Source organism: Polistes canadensis, unplaced genomic scaffold (assembly GCF_001313835.1).
Source record: "Polistes canadensis isolate GaletaPanama2010 unplaced genomic scaffold, ASM131383v1 scaffold_14, whole genome shotgun sequence".
NCBI lineage: Eukaryota > Metazoa > Arthropoda > Insecta > Hymenoptera > Vespidae > Polistes > Polistes canadensis.
In genome coordinates this window covers 931136-954499 of record NW_014569561.1, presented here as the reverse complement: position 1 = coordinate 954499, position 23364 = coordinate 931136, and the positions used below count along the sequence as shown (strand labels likewise).

The following is a 23364-nucleotide window of genomic DNA, read 5'->3' as shown; positions in this document are numbered from 1 at the left end:
TTCAAGAACTATTATATAAAATCTTATCGAAGAAATTTTGAAAGATTGATCTGTAATCACATGGTTCATCACTCAAAGATAAAAAAAAAATTGATTATTAAAAAAAAAATTTGTTTTTAAGTGATTAAAAGGTGTGAAGTTTAAAAAAAAATTTCTGAAACTTCATTCGGCGTATAATTTGATCAAATCGAATAACACACACACACACACAGAAGTGGAGACAGATAGGATAATAAATATCGTTGCAATCAGACACTGCCAGTTTGTAAAACGATCTTCATCTGACAACTTCTCGTTAATTATTGTTTTTATTACTTTCTTTTTTACGAATTTGTGCAACCTTAATGACACTCCCCCCCCCCCATCTCTAACACCTGCCTGGAGTCAACAACACACAGTTTTCCGAAGCGATCAGGCATTTAAAAACTAATCGTGTCTATCCTTGTTTGAATTTAGTGATCGAAAGGAAACAAATTGTTTCAATGAAACGGTGTCGTTGACGTCTCGTAAATTTTTATTAATACTTCTTTTTTTCACGTCATTAAGAAATCAATTGAAAAAATTTGTGAGTTTCTTTTTTTCTGGATCAACGTGCCTGTGATCGTGAACAATAAAAATGGCTCCAAACATGTTTGTTATAACATTTGATCGACCTGGTGCAACTTATTTGCCTGGAGAAAATATATCCGGTTGTGTTACCATCGCATTAAGCGAAAAAAAAAGTGCTCGAGGTAAAAATTATTTCAAAGATCAATGAAAAATCTCTGTTATTTCTAACATATTTGTATAAGAAAAAGTAGTAATCTATCAAACGTTAGATACTTTGTTTGAATAATTGAGCTACAAAAAACAGGTATTTGCTATTTTGAAAATCTTTAAAGAATAATCGAATTTGAGTGTGATATGTCCTGAATATTCGTGTATTATACAGGTAAATGAACAGAACAAAATATAACAGTTCATCAAATAAATTTTCTATATAAGAAAATGTAATTATAGAAAATAATCATATAAATTTTTTTATTTTCTAATTTATATTATCTAGATTGTGTTGCATATATATACGGCATAAAATAATATACGGCAATATATATTGGCATTAAACAATTAATAAATGCATTATATATTTATTCCATGTATTAAATATTACCGTCGAAATATAATTTTATAAATTTTAATTGCTATCTAATCAACTTTATCATTGATTGTATCGATCCTCATCATATTTTTTTCGGAGAAATTCAGTACGGAATAATAATTCTGAAATTCGTTATCTGTATAAAATATAATCAAAGATAAATTGAAGTATTAACGTGATAGCGAAAATGATTCATTCTTCTATAAAAAAAATTGTAAAATTGAAACGTATATAGGAAGTATTCATATATATTGTTGTAATTACTTTCAAGTTTTACTTTTCTAAGGAAAATCAAATAATACGATCACATTTAATTATCCGTCATTCATCGTTATAATTGGCGTTATTTATAATAATGATAATAAAACTTAACAACGTTTTAAATTTACATCGTCAATTTAGTCTAATCGAAGAAACAATTTAATTGAACTAAAATAGAAAATGAAAAAAATATATGTACGAATAATACTAAAAAACTAAACAAACTCCAGATTTATATATACACCTGAAAGGAGAAGCTCGAGTTCATTGGACGATTTCGGAATCATCAAAAGATATAGACGGAAATGATACTTCATCAACTCAACATCACTCTGCAACTGAAAAATATTTCAGCATGAAACAATCTTTATTAAGAAGATCGACTGGTAAGCAAGAATATTCCGATATTTATATGTCCAAAACAAAAAGTAATATTTATATTTACTAAAAATGCATTTAAAATACAGAAATCGATAGAATAGAACTTCCAGAAGGAGAAAGTACATATTATTTTTCGTTTCAAATACCCATAAATATACCATGTAGTTTTGAACACAGTACTGGATATATTCGTTACACAGCGAAAGCAATCGTCGATATACCATGGAAATTCAATTGGTGGACAAAATCTGCGTTCACTGTTGTAACTCCGTACGATTTAAATACTTTTTCCGATCAATGTGTAAGTTATTCTTTTTTTCCTAAATTAGAAAAAGAACAACAAAAATAAAATACATGCCATGTTAAATCTTGTTTCGATTTTAGATGGGAATAGATGACGAGATATCAAAAGATTTTAGTTGTTGTTGCTTTAAAAAAGGTTCGTTAAACGTTCGAATAAAAATTCCAAATTTAGGATACGTTCCAGGACAATTTATAACTATCGAAGTGATCTCGAATTTAAAATCGTCGAACATTCAAATAATAGGAATTACGACAAAACTAATAGAAGTAATTATTTTCTAATCATTTCTTATATAAATATATTAGTTTAAATTCCTAACGTTATAGTGATCAAACAGATTTTTAGGAACTTACCTTTCATGCGCACGGCTCGACAGAAACGAAACAAATAGTGATAAAAAAAAATAAAAGCCAAGGACCAATTAAAAATTATCATGAAACGAAACTAAACCTTTATGTTCCATCCCTGCCACCATCTAATTTAGAACATTGTGGTATTATTGAATTGAAATATCGTTTACATGTGGTAATTCATTTCAACGGCATGTAAGTTTAAGACAACTGTCATTGAAAATACATAGATAATGCAAAAGCAAAATTAAATGACAATCGGTGGTAACAAACATTAACGAAATTCTACAATTGATTATCTGGTTCTATTCAACAGGCATAAGAAAATCGATAAAATATATCCAATATTAATTGGAACAATACCTTTAAATACTTCACCATTGACAGAATGGACTCCAACAAATGATACTCGACCAACAGCACCAATAATTGACGAAGAACCATCAATATCTACCTCCATAAAACCTGTACCAGTACATGGTCATACTGAATCACCAGAAAGAAGAACTGATTTACCAGGAACATCTCAACCTAATTTCAATAAATTTCAATTACCGAATCAACCAGTAGGATGGAACATGGGTAAGTCTAAAGAACCCAAAATTTTCGGCGTTTTTTCTGCGGTCTCTTAAAATAAGCAATTGATCGCGTTTTTTATAGAACCACCTTCTTATGAAGAGTGTACTCAAAGAGCTGATAATATTAAGGATAGTGATGATTCGAATTCCGTTTATGGTGCAGATCAACCATTTGCACCAAGATATCCAGTTTTCAATTTTATGTATTATCGTAAGTCTACATATGTACATATGCAATACGTTTTTGATACTTTTTCAAACTCTGATTAATTTATATTATCGTATCTTTCCAGGATCCACCTAAGTGAATTATTTTATGTTACATTCATAAATTTAAACGTGTATATGATACTGTCACTCTGACTGTATACTAATATATAAAATATCGTAAATGAAAGTACGATAAACTGAAATGAAATCGACGATGCGTGTACGAAAGTACAGAATCTATCTGATATAATCTATTCTTAGCACTTGATCGTGATTATTGTCTGTACACAATTATCATTAAGTTATACATAAGTGTTTCTACATTAATAATTGCTTATAATGGCTAATTATGTATATGTATATACATACGTGTCCTCACAATAATAACTTATATGCGTACAAATAGATATTGTTAATTTTTTAAAAATTCTTTTTTTATATAGTTTTATAAGTACCACAATGTACAAAATAACCAAAGATAATTATATGAAATATTTCTCACAGTGCGCAAATATGTATGTTCTTGTTTTTGTCTAAGGGTGGAATTAATCGCTCCTTCGAAGAAAATTGTATTATATTTACACAATTTATTTTTATGTCTCAACATTATCGTATCATAATCATAGTTATCATCGAGTCATATTAATAAAAAAAAAAATTAACATTAATTAGAATCATGTAAAAGGGAGAATTGGAGTTTCGTCAGAAGTTCAATGTATAATATATGCATATATAAAAAGGAAATAACGAGAGATTCATCGGAAATTTGTCGATCGTATAGATTTCTTTTCTTCTATTTTACGATTACATTTTCTAAGAAATCTTTTTTCTTGTTTTCTTTTTTTTCTGTTTGTCTGTCTTTCTCTCTTTCTTTCTTTCTTTCGACAAAAAAGAATTTCGAATGAAAAGAAATTTAGCAAACACAAAAATACTGAAAATCTGCTAATAGAGAACGATCAATCAGAATTTGCAACGATCTATGAAGTTTTAATCGTCGGATCGCTCGTCTTCACTTTTTCTCGGCTCCATGCGAAATACGCACTAGAACTTACTTTTTCTTTTTCTTCTTTCTTTTTTTACTCCATGCTTTTTGTTGTCTGTTTTCCTGTTTAACGTTCGTTATTACATATAGAGAGGATAGCGAATCTGTACGGTACAACGATCGTTGAATTTGAAGACCACCAGAGATGTCTGATGAATACGTCTTTGTAGGAACTAAATTCAACTATCTTAATATAACGTACGGTTATGCTTTACAATATAAGTGTTTTCCGATAAGTATTTCGCAGTCGAACGACATCACGATTAAAGGAAAGATTAATATATGTAAAGAAAGAAGAAAGAAAAGAAAAATTAAAAAATAAAAAAATGTTTGTATATATATATATACATATATATATATATATGTATGTATATAAATATTTATTTGAGTAATAGTATATATTATTTATTATATTAATTCAATCGTTTCTATAACAAATTTCGGTCAAATTTTGTCGTATACATATTACATATACGTTTAATAAAATTTTATTATGACAATCCTAATGAAGGAAAAAAGTTGTAATAAAAATATATAAAAGGAGGAAATTGTTAACAAAATGATAATATTAATCTGAATTAAATGTCGCAAAATCGTCCGAAACGACATACACGTAAAAGAAACAAACACTGCGATGGTTCTCTTTACCTTGTGTGTCAGAAAGTACTACATACACCTCTTCACGGTACGAACGTATTTTAATTCTAATTAGTAATCGGCGTTGTAAAAATACTTATACTTATGCATTATGGTTCGAAACCAAATTGCGAATGTGTCGAATGTATGAACCGTATCAGGCACTATATTAGCGCGCTTGCATGAGAATCGCGTATTACTTTTGCCATTAGCCACTTTAGTAATAAGTAAGAAATAATAAAAGTAAAGTCAGGAATTATGAGCTTGGACTATATTTCTCTTAAAAAACAAACTAAAAAGAAAGAAGATAAGCAATAAAAAGAATATTTGAATAAATATTCATTTATCAAAAAAAAAAAAGAAAATAAAATAAAAAAACATTTTTGAAAGATGCTTGCAAAGTATAAAAATGTTAATTTAGTTTCTAACTAAATCCAATCTCTCTTCATAATAGTGTATGAATGATTTGTCTTTTACAAAAGTCTTATTGGAATATCATGAAGAAAGAGGAAGATCCGTTTCACAAAAGTCAATATAATTCATATATATAACGGACCTAACTCTCGAGATCGTAGTCTTTTTAAAAATATTTTAAACAACAGCCATATTGATAAAAAATTAAGTCAAGATTGTCGTATCGTATCGATATTCATGTCCTTGACTCGATAATGTTTCCTGACTTCCTTCTTATATTTACTAATTATCCTGAATTTTTGGAGGAGAAAGGAACTGTGCGCTCCGACTTTACAAAAATTTGTTTCACTTATATTACAATAACCTTCTCTTGTTTTGAGAGAATCAACCCTTAATATATTATCATAAATAAATTTGGTCTATCGGTAATATTGTGAATACGCCGGTACAAATACTGGCAGTATTTGGTTAAGTAAAAAATCATGATCACTAGAAGAGGTAACTGGTACCGGGTAGTTAGAAAGTGTTACGAATAATCTTTGTTATTACCGTCTGTCATGTGTAAAGGAACAACGCGATCTATCAATTCACACAAATAATAATAAAAACGGAATGTGCGACACGCACGTTACAACTTCCAGTAAACTTGATCTAACGTTCCTTAAATGGATGGCCGGGGATTTTTGCAAATCTATCCACGATAGAAGACAATATCATTTACGGTTCAAGTGTTTGTCTTTTATCCTTATTACCATAGATCCATCTATGCTATTATACACTGCTAAGTGTTAATAAATCTTAAACAACAAGCTGTACATTAAACAAAATTTTTGAGTTATACCTCGTGAATAGATCTGTAAACCAATAAAAAATAATATTTCTCTTAATAAATCAAATTTAAAAAATAACTAGACATGAAAGTTTCCATTAACATTTTCATATGATCTACAAAATTGCCCCGGTCAGCATGCATACTATACTATCACGACCCATATTTATCTGCTTTTTGCAGCACTCTATTTTAAAAAAATAATCAATGTTGTCGCAACACTGTGGCACATTGGGTTCAAGATGAGCATCAACATTTTGCATATACTAATACATCTACATCCAATGTTAACGATAACATTAATCAAAGATAAGAAAAGGTATAATTTACATTTTTGCAATGCGTTGATCCTAATCATGAACCAGAGGACACTGAGTTGTGCACTGTATTGTGTCTGTATATGTGTACGGTATGTGTTTGCGCAATCACTTTACATTATTACAGTTTTTCTTTTCTTTTTTTTTCAGTCTGCACGCTTTCCAAAGACCTAAAAAATAAAGATCTCATTTGTTCCAATCTAAACGCATAATATAATTAACGGTCGCATTGATCATGCATCTAAATTAAAATAAGGTTGAATATATTTAGATTGTTATAAAATCAATTTCAAAATATAATAATTAATCTCATAAACAATGAACAAAATAAGAAACTACAAAATATCATTTAAATTCTTACCACAAATTTTTTAACCTTCCCTTTTAATAGCACCTGGCGCTTCAGCTAAGCCTTTAACTTTGAGTCGATCCGCAGTCTTAAGAAAGGCTGATAGTTGATCTTGCGAAACATTTACTTCGCCAGCATACATAAATTCTAAAATTGCTTGCAGATGACCGTAAGCAACATCTTTTAAAATAATGATAGGATGTTTGGACGGATTTTCCTATAATATATCAAACATGGTAAATTAACAATGCATATAAAATACTTTTATCTTGATCGATGAAACCATACCTCTAAAAGGGATTTAAAGTAAGGACTACAAGCTGATAAAACCATTTTATGCGCTTTACATGTTTGCCCGTCACAAGCTAACGTTACATCTGTAAAACTTTTCTCATCTCGTAAATGTTTAAATGATGATACCATATTAGATTGGAAGTCATTCCATTTGAGAAAAAATTGCTGCTGTTCTCCTGCCATTGCGATGTCAAAAATTTCCTATAACCACTTAAACCTGTAAAAGATTCAAATTTTCATATCGAAAAACAATTTTCATCACTCAGTTGTTCAAATTATTCAACCAAATTCTAAACATGAAAAGCTATTGAAAGAAAAAGTATATGATTGATAAAAATAGTAAAATATTGAGAGAAAAATAGAAATTAACAAATCTTGTAACAAAGCTGAAAAACTTACTTTGAAAAAATCATATAAAATAGGATGCATTAATGGAATACTTTAACACATATCTGACATACGTAATTATGACAACTATTAGCATGAATTTACACGTAGTAACATTTTTAGGTTAGTTCAGAAAATCCCGCGAAAATATACAATTGTCAAGGAAAGACGCGAAACTATGGAGATCGAAGGCATCGAGTATTCGTTCCTCTAATCTTCGAGAGTTATCGTATCGAACAATTGAACGGATGATGATGGATCATGATATTTCTTTTCATCACAACAATACGCGTGCGTCCATCGGTACGTTCCGTCAAATGCGCTCTGGCCCAAAAAAACGGCCCATCGGAATTAAACGCGCGAGAAAAATAACCTTACAAAATATTTTATACTCACTTTGATTATACTGGCCACTGGAGACCCCAATTACAATGACTAAACTGCACAAAGAATGAGTAAAATATACACGTATATTGCCGAAAACTTTTTATGCGAATGCTACCAAATTTTTGTTGTGGCTAATATCACGGCGAGGATTGTATTCGGTTAAACTCGGCACTCTTCGTCTTAATTCGGCTGAGAGATTCCGTACCAATAGAAGTTAATTCTTTAACTACCGTAAGATGGTGCTATACGCGCCATTTCATTTATCAATTTTCGATTAATATCGAAAGTCAAATGAGAGAACATTTCCGCCAAGATTTCTTCGATATAAAAATTAAGGAAGTAATTATAAATTGACATTAATGAAGAAAATGCTAATCCTTATGAAATAATGTATATTACGAGGGATTTTATGATTTCTATTTATATAAAAATACCGCTTTACATATTTCTAACTTTACATATTTCTAACTTTACAAATTTTTTAAAAAATTATATATAAATTTAATTTATCCTATGTATTTAAAATTACAAATATTTTCCAAAAAAGAAAAATTGATCGTTAAAACACAATTAATATTTATAATATTCTATAAAGTTTATACAAAAAAAATATAAATTTTCACGCTTGAAATAATTTTAATCGAATTCATTGTTAAAAGTTAAAAATATCTGTAACTATATATTTTAATTCAACCGGGAATAAAAAAAAAAAATGCTCAAACAAATTATCTGTCACAAAAGTATCTTGATTATTAATTATTATTTAATCTTATTCTTACATGTTAGATTAAGCACGATTTTCAAATGAAATGTATTCGTATATAATAAAAATCTCGCTCGAAATTTGTAACCATTAACAAACCGTCTAGGATAATAAAAATTGCGAAAAGAGATAATCGGAATAAATTTAGACTAAATAATGCAAAAGTGCAGACATTTGTGAATTCGATGCTCCCTCGAGGGAACTTCGTCGATTGCGCGATCTCGTGTAAGCGATCGGTCGACACACTTCTCGAGGCGCTATCCGATGAATCGAGAAGGGGACTTTATAGCTATAGCTTACTGGAAATCGGTTCCGGCCTGACGCCCTCCGATGTACAAACGATGATGGTTCTTCTATGTATTATTACGTCGTCATCGTTCTGCGACGTATATATTTCAGAAAACAAATATGAAAATAGTCGGAATAAATAAACACATGTTTACGTAATCCAATAAAATGATTAAAACAAATCAAATTCAACCAAAGCAAGAAGAAAACAAATATATAGAACAAACATTCCTGTATTAATCAACGAAATGATGGAAAAATGAAAAAATACGAAAAAAAAAACGAAAAAAAAAAAAAAAACTAAATAATCTTAAACATTTAAAGAAGACGCTTAGTGTCGTTTGCTATACGCGGAACGTCGAGGAAAAAGGAAATTCTTGGCCAAGGAAATGAAAATTTACCCACTCGAAGGCCAACACGTTAGAAGTATTAGACATATACTTTTATATAAATAGCCAAGCGAAAAGAGAGTTTTCGATTAATCGATCATCTATCGATCGATCTGACTCGGTAGAGTAAATTCGAATGGGATCATACGTATGTAGGACGGTATACAATCGAGCTAAACGAACTGAAAATTCGACTGCGTTATTTTATAAATAGATGATCGAGAAAAGCCGAGTTGCCGGAAAACTTTTCCGCGTGTCTCGAACATGCGTTCATAGGTAGGTAACGAAAGAAAAAGAGAAAGAAGATATATAGATAGGTAGATAGATAGATAGATGCATACATAGATAAATAGATAGAGTGACTCGTCTAGCGTACGAAAGACAAAGTAGAAAAAGAACGAACGAATAAAGGGACAGACAGGCGGACGGATGGACGAAGTGTTTGTAGTAGTGTATAGTAGTGTTAATAGCAATGTACTACTACTAGTAGTAGTAATAGCAATAGTAGTAGTAGTAGTTAGGAGAGGAAAGGAGTTCTTTGGCGGGCGAGAGGAGAGATATAGTAGAAAAGAGTGCTGTGGCGGAGAGGAGAGGAGGGCGGGAGGGAGAGGGAGAGGCGTCCGACGACGTCGCACTTTCGGCTCGCGATCAGAAGTGGGAGGGAAGTAGATACATATTACGCATGCGCGGAACCACACCGCGCGCCACATTGAAAGCTTGCGACATGCTGCCAAACCGTTCAGTCGCGCGCCAACTTTCGTGCGGGTGGGATTTCTTTTTTGGATTCCGAAGCTTTTGTTCTATACGCGTATTTCTATTATATCGCGGGTTCTATATATATATATATAGATATATATAGATATAACGATAGTAATATAATTACTATTAGTAAATAGTTAATCGGGTGATAATATCGATAGTTTATAGAGTAATAATATTAGAGAGAAAAAAAAAAAAAAAACAAAGGAGGAATCAAAATAACAAAACAAGAATATTCAATATTCTGTCGGCGCGTTGGCGCGAGCGAAAAGCCCGCCGTTTCCATTCGAGAATAGTAGAGTAAAGAGAAGTAGAAGTAGGTGGAAGAGAAAAAAGAAGAGGAAGGAGATAAAGAATCGCGTGTCGTCCTCGCGGTGAGAGAGAAGAAGCAGCGCGCCAACGCGGCGACATTGGCGTACTTCTCTCTACTTATCGTTCCTTCTTCCTCACTCATTCATTCTTTCTCTCTTTAACTCGGTCTAAATATTTTTCATCGGTGATAACGTGCTACACACATTATATTAAGAGCGCTTTTCAAGAGCGCCGAGTTTATCTCCCGCACCGTTCTATAATATTTGTGATGTGCGAGTGAACGATGGAATCACCGGTCATGTACGATTCGGGGGCCCACCAGGCCCAGGTGCAAGGGGCAGTCGATCCGAAGAAATCTCAGGTGCTGAACAACAACAATAATAACAACACTGCGAATAATAATAATAACAATCATCAGAACAACAACAATTCCGCCCTACAAGTTAATCACAATCACAATCACAATCAACAGCAGCAGCAGCAGCAGCAGCAGACCAGCTCGGTCGTGAGTAAGGTGTCCGGAAGTAAAGCGAGCTTGCATCAACAATACGCGGAACACTGTGCAGCAGCGGGCGAGCTGACGGACCTAAATACGCCCGAAATATCGCTAGATCTTCAACATCTAATCGATGATAGTCACTTCAACGACGGTCTTTTGGACATGCTAGGTGCAACCAATGGTGTTGTCAAGCAAGGTAGAACGACCGGCTATCCACGCACCACCTTAGCATATATGCCCCAACCAGTTCACAGTGGGGCAAGTTATCATCAAGGAAGTAACAGCTGTAGTGACAGCAATAGCTCGAGCTCTGAATCACCTAGCATTAAAGAGGAACCTCTGGACCCAGCGGACTACCGGCGTCACTGCCCACAATACCCACCTGCCGGCTACAGTCCCGTCACGAACGGTCCCTTCGCCAATGGCGGTCCTACCTTCACAACCTTGACACCAACCACCGTGCCCGGTGGACACCCTGGTGCACCGGTTCACCAACAACAACCTAGGAACGGTCAAACGCCCGGCCAAACTCCCGGTGGACCTATCAAATCGGTGATGGCCCATCAGCATCATGCGGTTGCTGCGGCAGCCGCGGCAGCAGCTGCCGTTGCCAGAAAACAAACCAAGGCCATCGACAAGGCTAGCGACGAGTACAGGAGACGACGAGAGAGAAACAACATTGCCGTAAGAAAAAGTCGCGAAAAAGCGAAGGTGCGCTCGCGTGAAACTGAAGAGAAGGTAAAACTCCTCGTCAAGGACAACGATCTCCTTAAGAAGAGGATCGAACTCCTCACGGAGGAACTCAACGTCCTACGTTCGCTCTTCAGCAGCGTCGGAGTCGTACCCGAGCAACTCCACCGTGAGATTACCAGGCATCTCGACCAATTCCAACAGCACGCCGTCGGACCCATGTAGCCCTCGCCGCTCACATCGATCAGAGTCTACTAGCCGAGCCGAGGAAAATAGGAAGAAAAAGAGAAGGAAAGAGAGAGAGAGAGAGAGAGAGAGAGAGAGAGAGAGAGAGAGAAAAAGAAAGAGTGAGAGAGAGAGAGGGAGAGGGAGAGAGAGACATAGATTATTTTGTCGTTGGCAATAAACGCAAGTGCGTTAGCTACGAAGAATGCACACGTACTATGACGCGACATGTCGTTTGAAATCTTCGGGATCTTTCTAAAGTTGCGCGGCCGCCATCTTTAAAAATATGTCTCCTCTTTCCTCTCTCTCTCTCTCTCTCTCTCTCTCTCTCTTTCTCTCCCCCCTCTCTCTTCCTCTTTCTCTCCCTATATCTTTTTCTCTCTCTTTTATCTAATTTCTATCATTTCTCTTCTTATTCTGCGCTCTTTCACGTCTAATTCATTTTCGTTTTATTATATTATTTTCTTTGTCCTTGTAATTTTTTTTCTACGAACTCTGTGTAAGACTGGGTGACTTGAAACGCGCGATTAATACGACGAACGCCGTCCACCGGATGGAGAAGTGGGTGGAGGGGAGGCTAATAAATTAATTAATTATAATATAAAAAAAAAAAAGTAATAGTAATAATAATAATAATAATGATGATGATAAAATAAGAATACGAGTTTAGACAATATAATCCGAAACGCGTTTTCGCGCCTAACGAACGATATCATCATCATCATCATCATCATCATCATCATCATCGCATATATATTTTTCAATCGTTATTCTCTCTTTTTATTAGATATTGTTGAATTAAACAAACCTAGTAGGATTTATTATTATATTTTATCGCTCTCGTTACCAAGTACCTAAGGAAAGAGAAATAGAAAAGAAAAGAAAAGAAAATAATAAAAAAGCAGTCGCGCATGGAAAAAGAAAAAATGAGAAAAAAAAAAAAAATAAGTGAAAAAAAGTAAAAAGTACGGAACGTCGAGATACTGTCAATTATTATTATTATTCGCATTATCTATTTTGATTTTTCTTCTTTATTCGTGCTCTCATTGAACGCATGAATCGAATCGTATATATATATATATTTATATACTTTTCTTTTTGACTGGATTGAAAATGCCGCCGCGGTCGCTGTTGCGAGATTAAATATTTCGATACTGGCAAACGTTACTCTCTCGCGCGTGCGTATTTTCCGCGCGGCCCCGACCACTCTTCTACACGTCCCTTGTATTATATAGCTCTTATTAATTTTATTATTATTCGATCATGTATATATATACATACACACACATATATATATATACATATATATATATATATATATATGTACACATATGAAAACTAATATATTTTGTTAGAATGATTATGAGGAATAAATGTATAGTTAATGTATGTTCCTTATGTATGGATGATGTGTGTATATGTGGTGTGTACACGTGTAAAATGTAAGAAGACAAAAACGCGAGCGTATGCGTTAACAAAAATAAAAAACCGATCAATTTGATAAAGTAAATCATACGTTCAAGTGTGTATTAAGAGTTACATGTATAAATGTGTGTGTGTGTGTGTGTGTGTGTGTGTACGTGTGTGACAAAGAGAGAGAGAGAGAGTGAGAGAGAGATATAGGTAGAAAAAAAAATTGTTATGTGAAAAGAAGATCGCGCCGACGTTACCTGGCTTCGGCCTAACAGCCGATTCCTTATATTTTCAGTTACCACTTGTAATGTTTAAAGGAATGAAAAAAAAAAAAAACGCGTGAAGCGGGCTTCATTTTATGTTATTATTATTATTAGTATTCTTCATCTTTTTTTTTTTTTTCTCGTTTTAAATCATAGCGTTCTATCGAGTATACGAGAAGACATTTTTGAATCACGTTCTGTACGTTTCTACTACGCCGTGAGAGATTCTGAATAAAGAGATGCGTCTCTCCGTCCCTCAATGAGATGTACACACACAACAGAGAAACATACTACACACGCGCAATACATAAGCATGTAATATTGTGTGAAAACGGTTAATAATGTATGTTAATATACAAGTATCATATAGAGATATACATTCATCTACAGAAAGCAAAAGAAATACACAGAATGTACGACAAAAACAACACGGAAAACAGAACATAAATATATATATATATACATACAATTTACACACGTATCACACACGCATCGAGACAAGAAAAAAAGCTGAAACGCACACGAGCGCGCACGAGTGTGAATGTCATATGACACGCGTGACTTGGCGTATGACTGATATATGTTAGTTACGAGATTACCTGTCACGGTTGTCTTCTTGACTATGCACAAATATATTTTGATATAAAAACTATAGGACGGCCCGTGTTTTCTATCAACTATTCAATTTACTTCCCGTTATCCTTTTCCTATTCTCTTCTCGTTTCGACGTTTATGTACGCCCACGTGAAAAACCATGTTCGCGTGTCTCTTTTATCCAATTAGGATAATACATCACCGCTCAAGATAGGATTTCCTTCGCATAAAGACGATCATGTTTGTACATTTTCCATCAGATCAGATATTTTCAAAAAGAACAAATAATAAAAAAAGAAAATGAAAATTTCATATTGGATCGGAAAGCAATGTCTTACATTAATAAGTAATAATAATAATAATGACGCGTGTTTGGAAAAGTGGTACCACTGGTATTCGCATTATGTATGCATCTTACTCGTCGCGATAATGCAAACAAGGTCATCGATCAAAGACTCTTTCCTTTCTATAAAGCCGATCCGCATGTCGATAGCCCATAAGTCAGGTTGACTTATCGTTCGAGCTTTGTCTGCTCGATTAAAGCGCACGTGTATATATATATATATATATATTATATGTACGTACATATGTATGTATATACGTATATGTATATAGTAGTAATTACGTTGGAGACGCGTAATTTAACAAATTCGATGAGATCTATACACAATGCGTTTGTTCACGAACGATTCAAAGAAAACCATGACACTTTTGTTGTTTTTCTTTTTCTTTAAACAAATAAGAAGGATACAGAGACTAAGCAAGTACTTAGATTAATTGTATAACAATACACGTTGAATTAATATTCATGTTAAAAAAAAAAAACAATATAGTCAGATGGAAAATGATCGGGTTTTATAATCTGTCGCGAATACTATTACAGTAGCGAAGAAAATGAGTCATAAGATAAGTTAGTTATTAGTCGGATAAATAGATTAATACCATTGTCACGATGGTAAAGTTGTTCTCTGTCGTTGGACTCACCAAACAGGATACACACATGTGTTCTATGATCTCTATGTATCGATATCCACGTGGATTATAACCAACAATATAATTGTAAGTTATATCACATACATTATATCTCTTATTTAGCTAAAAAGTATATTTGATCTTTGTGAAATCTATCTCTACGAAGTCAAATTCTTAATAATAATAATAATCATAAACAATCCTTTTAATTTACTATCATGATTAATGCATTAGCAAAACTTTGATTAAACGATTGGAAGATTATTATCGAGATACGTCACGAATCAACTTGAAAGATTCTTTTAAATGGTTCTTCAGCTACTGTAGTATTTTAGATATTTCATTGAATTTTTTATTAGATCATTAGAAGTAATATACACGGAGAAAAGGGAAACAGAATTTCCAATAGAAAAATATTTATTCCAAACAGAATATTATTCTTCTTTTATGTATCCCGACAGTATACAATTCTAATGAACAGACTGAGAAATGTTTTACACAAATAAGGAATAAAATATATTTATGTAATATTAATGTACTTATTTACATATATATGGGTATACGTATTTTTACGTAATTTTAAAAACACGATTCTTCGTTGGACATTTTAATCGAAGATCGAAGATGTTTCATCGCGATTAATCCCATTGGAAAAAAAGAAACGAATCGAAAGCTTCCTATCCCAAAGTTACTCATATTTGAAAGCCAACTTTTATACACTGCTAAACCTTTCATCGCCTTAGGGTAGAAGCTTCCCATAAAAGAATTTTATCGACAAAGTGAAAGTTAATCTAAATTTGATTTTCTTAGAATTTAGACTCTTATCTAGAATTTATTAACGATTAATAAATGAGATTTCAAGAAAGAAAAATTGAAAAGAAACAGAGTTAATATAAATGTTCAAATATCCTAGTATGAACAATCATTTAATTTTTCACTTCCTTTCGTTAAACATAAAAAAACAAATGTCGCATTAATATTCAAATAAATTCTAAAAATGATTATCATAAAAAAACCATTAGATCTTATAGCAAACGAAGTGTTAGTTTCCATCAAAAAAAATAAAACTATCATAAGGGTGTAATTACACTTAAATTAACCAACAGGGTTTAACTTATGTTAAATACATACCTTCATTAATGTAAACGTGAAAAATATTACTTCAAGTTTATGCAAAATTTCAACGGGTAATAGTTCTTATAGTAAATAAAGTATTATAATATATACTTCCCATAAAAAAAACACAGATAGAAGATAAAAAAGAAGGGATAAAAGAGTAACGTAAGGGTGTAACTACAACATCTTACTCCGCTTGGCAAAGCATCTTAAGTTCGCTAAGAGGGTGACATAATTAGTCATTAGCTTACGTCAACTTGTCTCAGGGCTGAAGACTGTCCAGGGTTATAAATACGCCGCGAGCACGAAAACACGAAAGGAGGGAACAGAGATGAGAAGAGAGTCCGAACTCTCCTCGGATTCTCAGCCTACTCATCAGTGAATGCGTTTCCGCTTTCTAGGAAAAACTTTAAAACATGCACTTAGTTTTTTCTTTATGTAGACATTGTCATCGTATTCTATATCTTCTTATTCTTTTTCTATTATTTCTTCTACCTTTCTTACTGTATATTTGTTCTCTTCGTTTTCTTTTTGTTTTTTAAAAGCGTTATATTATTAGAATATAACTGGTTAAAATATACATCCATAAGAAGTGCATTATGTAGATTTAATTGACATGATTGAAATAATAATAATAATAATAAAATAGTCAACCAATTAACTATCTATAATTTAATTTGGATTTGTTCTCTTTAGTAAAAAAATATAATTACATAATGTGAAACTTTTACGGTATAACCAACCCTTCGCGCGAAAGTCTTTAATTATTTACTTTTTTTTTTTTGAAAAATATTATATAATCCAAAAGTTATAATATATAAGTATATTTATATCTCCTAGTAGTAAGTATAACTTACATGAGGAAAATATTATATACTTTGGATATAAATTAAGTATAATTTTATGGGAAAATAAATGGGATAAATGTATTACGGGTACGATGATTTCTAATTGCATGTGAGATTGTGTGTTATAGACGAAGAATTAATAAGATAATTATTTTTTCTTCGTGGCTCGCGCGAGTTTTCTTGGATCCCTAATCGCATTAAAAATGTTCCCGATATACATATACATTGTTCTTGCATAATATTCGCAGCATTAATATTGACACACGTGCGATTATCGCTTAAATGTTTTTCCTTTTAATGTTCTGACGTAAAATATATAATGTGAGAGTTATAATAAAGGAAATAAATAAACATTAGTATTCAAAGATCTCAAACGTCACGATAAACGTATATGCAACTGCGTATTGGCCACGTGTGTGTATAGACAGCTACTAATTAAAAACCACGATGAAGAACGAAGTACAGTAGACATCATACATTCCCATCCTTGACCTTAAGAACATAGATGCGAATTCTTTTTCGAGCTTTTTGGTATACATATCTTATACATTAGCGATCCATTAAAAAATCGGTTTCGAATGATAGAAACACATAATTCGTAAATTTAAAGATTTTATTTTTATACTGAAAATGCTTGACACATTTGATGTTTATCATAATAGTTAAGATACTGTAATCGCTTGTCATAAGATAATTTAACGTGTAATTACTTTCATAAATTTCTCCCCCCTTTCTTTTTCTATCTTTTGGGCATGTTTTCTATTACTCGATAATGAATATTAAAAAAATCATTGCTAAATCAAATTAGATTGAAGTGATTCCGAGTGAAAGATGAAAAAAAGAAAAAAATTCGTAAGAATTTGAACGTTACGAAGACCGCATTAAAGCTATGACATAATGCGCCAAGTTTTGACGCCGAAGTGTCTACGTGCACGTGTCGCGGTCGTCGCTGTTTTTAGATTCAAACCTTGCCAACCTCGGTAAAGAGATTCTTCGAAAAATTAATTATTATTACGTTAAATATCTTTGACGAATTTGTTGCAATATTTTTCTTTTCGCATTATCGATTTTACTTATTGTTAGATTCATATTCTTTTAAATCTAATCAAACGTTTAGTCTACTTTTGTGTTCTAATATTTATCAAATTTTGTTCTTTAATCAATTTTACTCTTAAAATTAAGAATATAGATAAAAATATGTAAATTTTTAACAATCAATTCAATTAAAAAATTACATTTTAGAAAATAATTTGTAAATATAGTATATATAAAAATTAATAATATATAATAGCAGAGATAATTAAAAAAAATTGGTAATTTTTATTTTCTATTTGCATTTTATCTATCATTAGTTACCTGAGATTCTTGCTACTCGCTTCATCTCTATTCTGGCTGAAACGGTATATGGGTTAGGGCCAGCTCTGCCAACGCTGGATTGCACCTACGCAAGCACGTTCCCTTTTTCATCTTCTTCACTGTCCACACTATCGCCAAGCTTGAGATACACACACACACATACGCGCGCGTGCAATAAGTCAAAAGTATATATATATATATGCACGTAACTCTCTCTTCTTCGCGATATTCATCAAGCCTGTCATTTAACTTGAATGAAAAAAAAAATCAACTTTCGATGCTAACAAAAGATTACGAGAGACAAAATCATACGATCGAGATCGTGTATATAGATCACTTGAGTCAGATCACAAAGAAAGCTTACTCGATGATCGTAACACGTGCTTATACTTCGCAATTGATATTAAACACATTTACTAAAGAATCGGAGGAGAGTCTTTTGTTGATGAACACTGATGCATGTGTTTGCTGGTAAACAATAGTTCAACATTAACTCAAAATATCTCGTTAGGTGGAAGGATCAAATCAAAAATACTTTTCAAATTTTGTCTGTTTAATTGAGAAGATTCTTTTAATCGTATGAACCGTGAAAATACTTTCCATTAAAACAAAAAAAATACATTATACAAATTAATATTATTAATTTATGAAAAAACTTCGAATAAAGTACCTATATTTTTCTAATATGTGAATTATCCAAACCGATCTTTTATATTAATATAATATATAAAATAAATTATATTTAAAAAAAAAAACACTTTGAATATTGAAATTATTTAGAATGAATAATCAATCAGATAAATGTCAAAACGATTAAACATATTGTTAAGAAAATTAGAATTTTATCCCGGAATCGGTAAATTTTTTGACAAATTTGTTCATAAGTATCATAGAAGAAGTGGGCAAAAATTAAAGAAGGTCTCTCTCTCTCTCTCTCTTTCTCTGGTTCGTAGATCGGCATCATGCTTCGGTACCGCGAGCACGATGTGGGTGTGACCTGGTTTCCGAGAGTTTCACTTTCCTGTAAGATCGCCGCGGACGGAGGAGGTAAGGAGGAGGAGGAGGATGAGGAGGAGGAGGAGGATTCGACCCCAGTTGTTACGTCATGCATTGTTATGCCGGCCGTAACGGGCCGTACTCGTACGTGCGGAACTCCGCGAGAATTAAAATAAGCTTCGAGGTTATGCGCTCGCGCGATTACTATCGTTTCATTCGCATCGATTTCGATCGTTATCAACGATTTTCTCTGCACTCTCGAATGAGATAATTAATGAGACTCGATTTAACGTGTGTTATATGTATAATATTATATATATATATACTATCATATTTTTCCTCACACACACACACATTAATATCCTTAAACAATTTTCCTTAAGATTTTATTTATAATATTTATTTCTTTTACGGGATAAACCTCATTAATACAGGTAGGTTGAGTAACAACATAAAGGAAAGATTATTGCAGATGATTAAGATAGTATTTTATAGATGATATTGATTGATTAAATATTCAATTCATTTCTATAATATAATACAAATATTTAATAATTAAATGACATGTGAAAGATATATATATTAATATAATAAATTTTTTTTCTTATCCAAAATTTTCCTAATATTATTACTAAGTTTAATTCTTAGGGATGTTTTTTTTTTTTGGACAGGTTTAAATTAAATGAACAATCTCTTTATCCGTTGAACGTTTCGTCCCTATATTTGGGACTTCCTCAGCAACTCGATAGTTATGTTCACTAGTCAATCTAACATCATTTTTCATTACTGTCATAAGTATTTACTATGTTATATATAGAGTCAATTTTAAATCGTTATCCTATCATAACTTTTCGAACACTATATATATTTATAGTTTTAATATTTCAATCAAAATTTATTATAATTAAATTTGTATTCTTTTCTATTATATCTCTTCTCATGCATAATCCAAACAATTATTTTCCAAACGGATCACTAACTGTGATCATTGTTACTTGACTTTAGTGATCTGACAGGAACTAGTATTTAAACGCGATTAGGTAGTTGACGGATTCAATTATATATTGTATCGAGAATATCAAATGTTATTATCATTTTATCATTACGATCTTAACGATTCCGTTAATAAGTTTGCAGATCGCATGTACAGCAATGTTTTAATAAACGTAATATATCCGTGATCGATTCTACTAGAAATTCGATAACTTGCACGCGAGAAATAATATCACTTTTTCAATCTGCGAATCTCTCTCTCTCTCTTTCTTTTTTTATGATCTTATAAGGTTTCTCCACGCCGTGAATAGTTTTATCGGTAACGAGTATCTCGAAGCTGACGGGTGTCACTATCGATAAATCGGTTTCCAATTATAAGGAATGGAATATATAGTTTACATTAGAAAACTAAATCTTATTAAATAGCATTGTACAAATAATATTGTATCACGGATTCATGATTATCAGTATAAATATGATTTTAAATCTATGATAGAAATAATTGACATTAATATATATATATATATGGATAATCATTAATCTTCTTTTAAATCTATTAATTATCTATTAGAGATCTGTTCATCACGTAGATATTGATTTCTAAAATAAACATTTAATTCCTTTTATTTATCGTTACGATTCTCATTTAATAGTTGTGTACTATTGTTATGAGATAAACAGCGATTAAATACTGTCTGATTTTAATCTTTTTCATTTTTTCCTTTCCAATCACGATTCATCCTTTTAAATGTACTATTCGTTTTATTTTTATCTAAACTATCTGATCATATTTTCAGTCGGTAATACACGTGAGAATCCTCAGCTCAGTACTTCTTTACATGCATACATAATTCGATCTCATTCGAGTAGATTTGAAATAACAGATAACTGAGGTATCTAATATACTGAGTGTTCCTCACGATTTAATCGATTTGTAAAATATTATCGAAGTCTCGTTAAGGATAACAAAAATATTCTGTTTATAATATTTATCTTTTAATTTTTCTTATCTTCGCGAGTTTCTATACTTAATATTTATACGCGCGTATGTGATTATTTAATTAAATAATATTAGTAAATATTTTTACACCGAAATATTTGTACTGATATAATCATTTCAATATACTATATTCACCTAAAGACATTTTCTTCGAAAGACATCTGGTTCAAAGTGTTGATAGAACATTCGTATAAATACATGGTATTTCATTGAATAATTTACGAAAATATTTGTAAGTCGCATCACCCGTCGATTAATCATATAGACAAAGAAAATAAGGAAGAGCACGTGGCAGGAAAATGATTTATCGGAAAAACAAGTAAAAAAGAACACGATATAATTCTCTTATATTCGAAATATCGAATGTAGTAATTAAATAAAAGATATCTATGCATTACCTGTTTGTTTTTGTGTATATTTGGTATATATTTGTACATAACTTATGTATAAACGTAAAAAGCCATTGGAAAATCCACCATCTTGATAAATATTCCTATAGAAAATTGATAGAAAAAAACCAAAAAACAGTTAAGAGTGAATATAATCTCATAAAGTATTTTCAACAGAATAACACATTAAATTAAATTGATTTCATTTTTCGATAACATTTTATAAACGAGATGCTCATTATATTATACTGATAACATTATTTTTGTCAAAAAAAAAAAAAGAAACAAATTAAAATAGATAATAAATCGTATAGCTTACGTAAATATTATTTCGTGATAGTATATATAATAAATTAAATAAAACATGAATATTTTGCAATTACATCATCCTTATAGATTAACAAAGATTAAAGATATAATATTTAAAACTAGAGACACCCTATGTATATACATAATATATATCTCTTACATAGTACTTAAAACATGCTTGGTTCGATCGGTCGGTCACGTTTGAATCTTGACGCGTCTTTTAAATTTACGAGCGAGATGCATACAACTAACTCTCTCTCACTCTCTCTCTCTCTTTCTTTAACAACACACATAAGTTAGTTCGTTCGGTTATAGCTCTAGCACTCTCTAAACGTTTCTCGAGGAATAGAAAGAGTATATAGAATGAGAATAAAAATAAGAATAAGAAGAATAAGAAGGAAAAAGAAGAAGTAAGAGAGTTAGTTTGTGGATGAGTTAGAAGGAGGGTGAAGGGATAGAAGGGAGATCTCACGTGCGGATAGGAGCGCGTGCGCTTACTCTAGCCACGATTCCCAAGTGTGAGCCGACGACGGCACATATAAAACACGGTGTTCTAGTGTGTGACCTATATTCCACGCCTGCATCACTATATTAGAACCGCGCGACGCATCAGGGACGCACCTCTCAATCGGTTTTTCTCTCTCTTTCTCTCTCATATATACACACATATACTATTTCTTTCTCTATTTCTCTTTATTTTCTCTATTTCTCTAACTCACTCTCTTTCTCTCTCTATCTTGTTTGTTCTGGCTCTCTCTCTCTCTCTTTCTCTCTCTCTATCTCTTTCTATTCCTTGTCACACTCTCACTTTCTCCCTCTTTCTCCCCTGTTCTCTTTTATTTCTCTCTATTTCTCTCACTCTTTTTCTCATTTACTTTCTTTCTCGTTTCTTTCTCTCTTTTCCTCTTTCCCTTTCTCTTTCTCTTTTTCTCCTGTTTCTGTTTCTTTTTCTATTTCTCTTTTTAGTTTTCACTCTACTCTATAGCATTCTAACTGAATCCTATACTCATCTTTTTTTCCTCTCTCGAACTCTCGAACTCTCTCTTTCCGTAAAGCTCTCTCCCCCACTAAAATTCCTGGCCAATCGAGTCCAAATTAAAATACCAGTTCCCCATATATATACCCGTTACGATAACGCGTTCGTTTAAATAAGCATGTACAGTTAATCTTCCTAGCGGAGAGTTTTATACAGTTAAATCTATTACAAATGAATTCCACATTGAATAACAATCGATTATATTATTATTATAATTTTCTCTCTTTCTCTCTCTTTCTCTTTCTTTTACAGATTTGAACGAATGTTCGACGCGATA

The 23364-nt window shown here is 32.0% G+C and overlaps 3 protein-coding genes across 4 annotated transcripts; 2 read left to right on the top strand and 1 right to left on the bottom strand.

Moving 5' to 3' along the window:
• The first annotated feature begins 616 nt into the window (after positions 1-616).
• Positions 617-3316, top strand: LOC106793423 (arrestin domain-containing protein 2-like). The gene is made up of 8 exons (XM_014760323.1): positions 617-731; positions 1630-1785; positions 1867-2081; positions 2165-2350; positions 2430-2629; positions 2751-3016; positions 3095-3223; positions 3306-3316. The coding sequence occupies exons 1-8, from the start codon at positions 617-619 to the stop codon at positions 3314-3316; spliced, it is 1278 nt and encodes a 425-aa protein (XP_014615809.1).
• A 3024-nt stretch (positions 3317-6340) lies between these two features.
• On the bottom strand, positions 6341-8083 carry LOC106793495 (longitudinals lacking protein-like). Of its 2 annotated transcripts, none has more exons than XM_014760493.1 (4): positions 7887-8083; positions 7098-7320; positions 6822-7026; positions 6341-6630 (listed from the first exon to the last, which is right to left on the bottom strand). In XM_014760493.1, the coding sequence occupies exons 2-3, from the start codon at positions 7284-7286 to the stop codon at positions 6832-6834; spliced, it is 384 nt and encodes a 127-aa protein (XP_014615979.1). In that variant the 5' UTR covers positions 7287-7320; positions 7887-8083; the 3' UTR covers positions 6341-6630; positions 6822-6831. The 2 variants fall into 2 exon arrangements, with proteins under 2 accessions (XP_014615979.1, XP_014615978.1); XM_014760492.1 differs by lacking the exon at positions 7887-8083 and adding an exon at positions 7503-7830.
• A 1969-nt stretch (positions 8084-10052) lies between these two features.
• Positions 10053-11902, top strand: LOC106793504 (CCAAT/enhancer-binding protein-like). Its single transcript, XM_014760505.1, has one exon. The coding sequence runs from the start codon at positions 10672-10674 to the stop codon at positions 11800-11802; it is 1131 nt and encodes a 376-aa protein (XP_014615991.1). The 5' UTR covers positions 10053-10671; the 3' UTR covers positions 11803-11902.
• Positions 11903-23364: the final 11462 nt, after the last annotated feature.

What these genes read in the sequence shown, in the direction of transcription:
- LOC106793423 (XM_014760323.1), top strand. Translation starts at nt 617, where the DNA reads ATGGCTCCAAACATGTTTGTTATAACATTTGATCGACCTGGTGCAACT. An exon ending in CGAAAAAAAAAGTGCTCGAG is followed by an intron (nt 732 to 1,629) that starts GTAAAAATTATT and finishes AACAAACTCCAG; the next exon opens with ATTTATATATACACCTGAAA. An exon ending in GTAATTCATTTCAACGGCAT is followed by an intron (nt 2,630 to 2,750) that starts GTAAGTTTAAGA and finishes TCTATTCAACAG; the next exon opens with GCATAAGAAAATCGATAAAA.
- LOC106793495 (XM_014760493.1), bottom strand. Translation starts at nt 7,286, where the DNA reads ATGGCAGGAGAACAGCAGCAATTTTTTCTCAAATGGAATGACTTCCAA. An exon ending in ACTTTAAATCCCTTTTAGAG is followed by an intron (nt 7,027 to 7,097) that starts GTATGGTTTCAT and finishes GATATATTATAG; the next exon opens with GAAAATCCGTCCAAACATCC.
- LOC106793504 (XM_014760505.1), top strand. Translation starts at nt 10,672, where the DNA reads ATGGAATCACCGGTCATGTACGATTCGGGGGCCCACCAGGCCCAGGTG.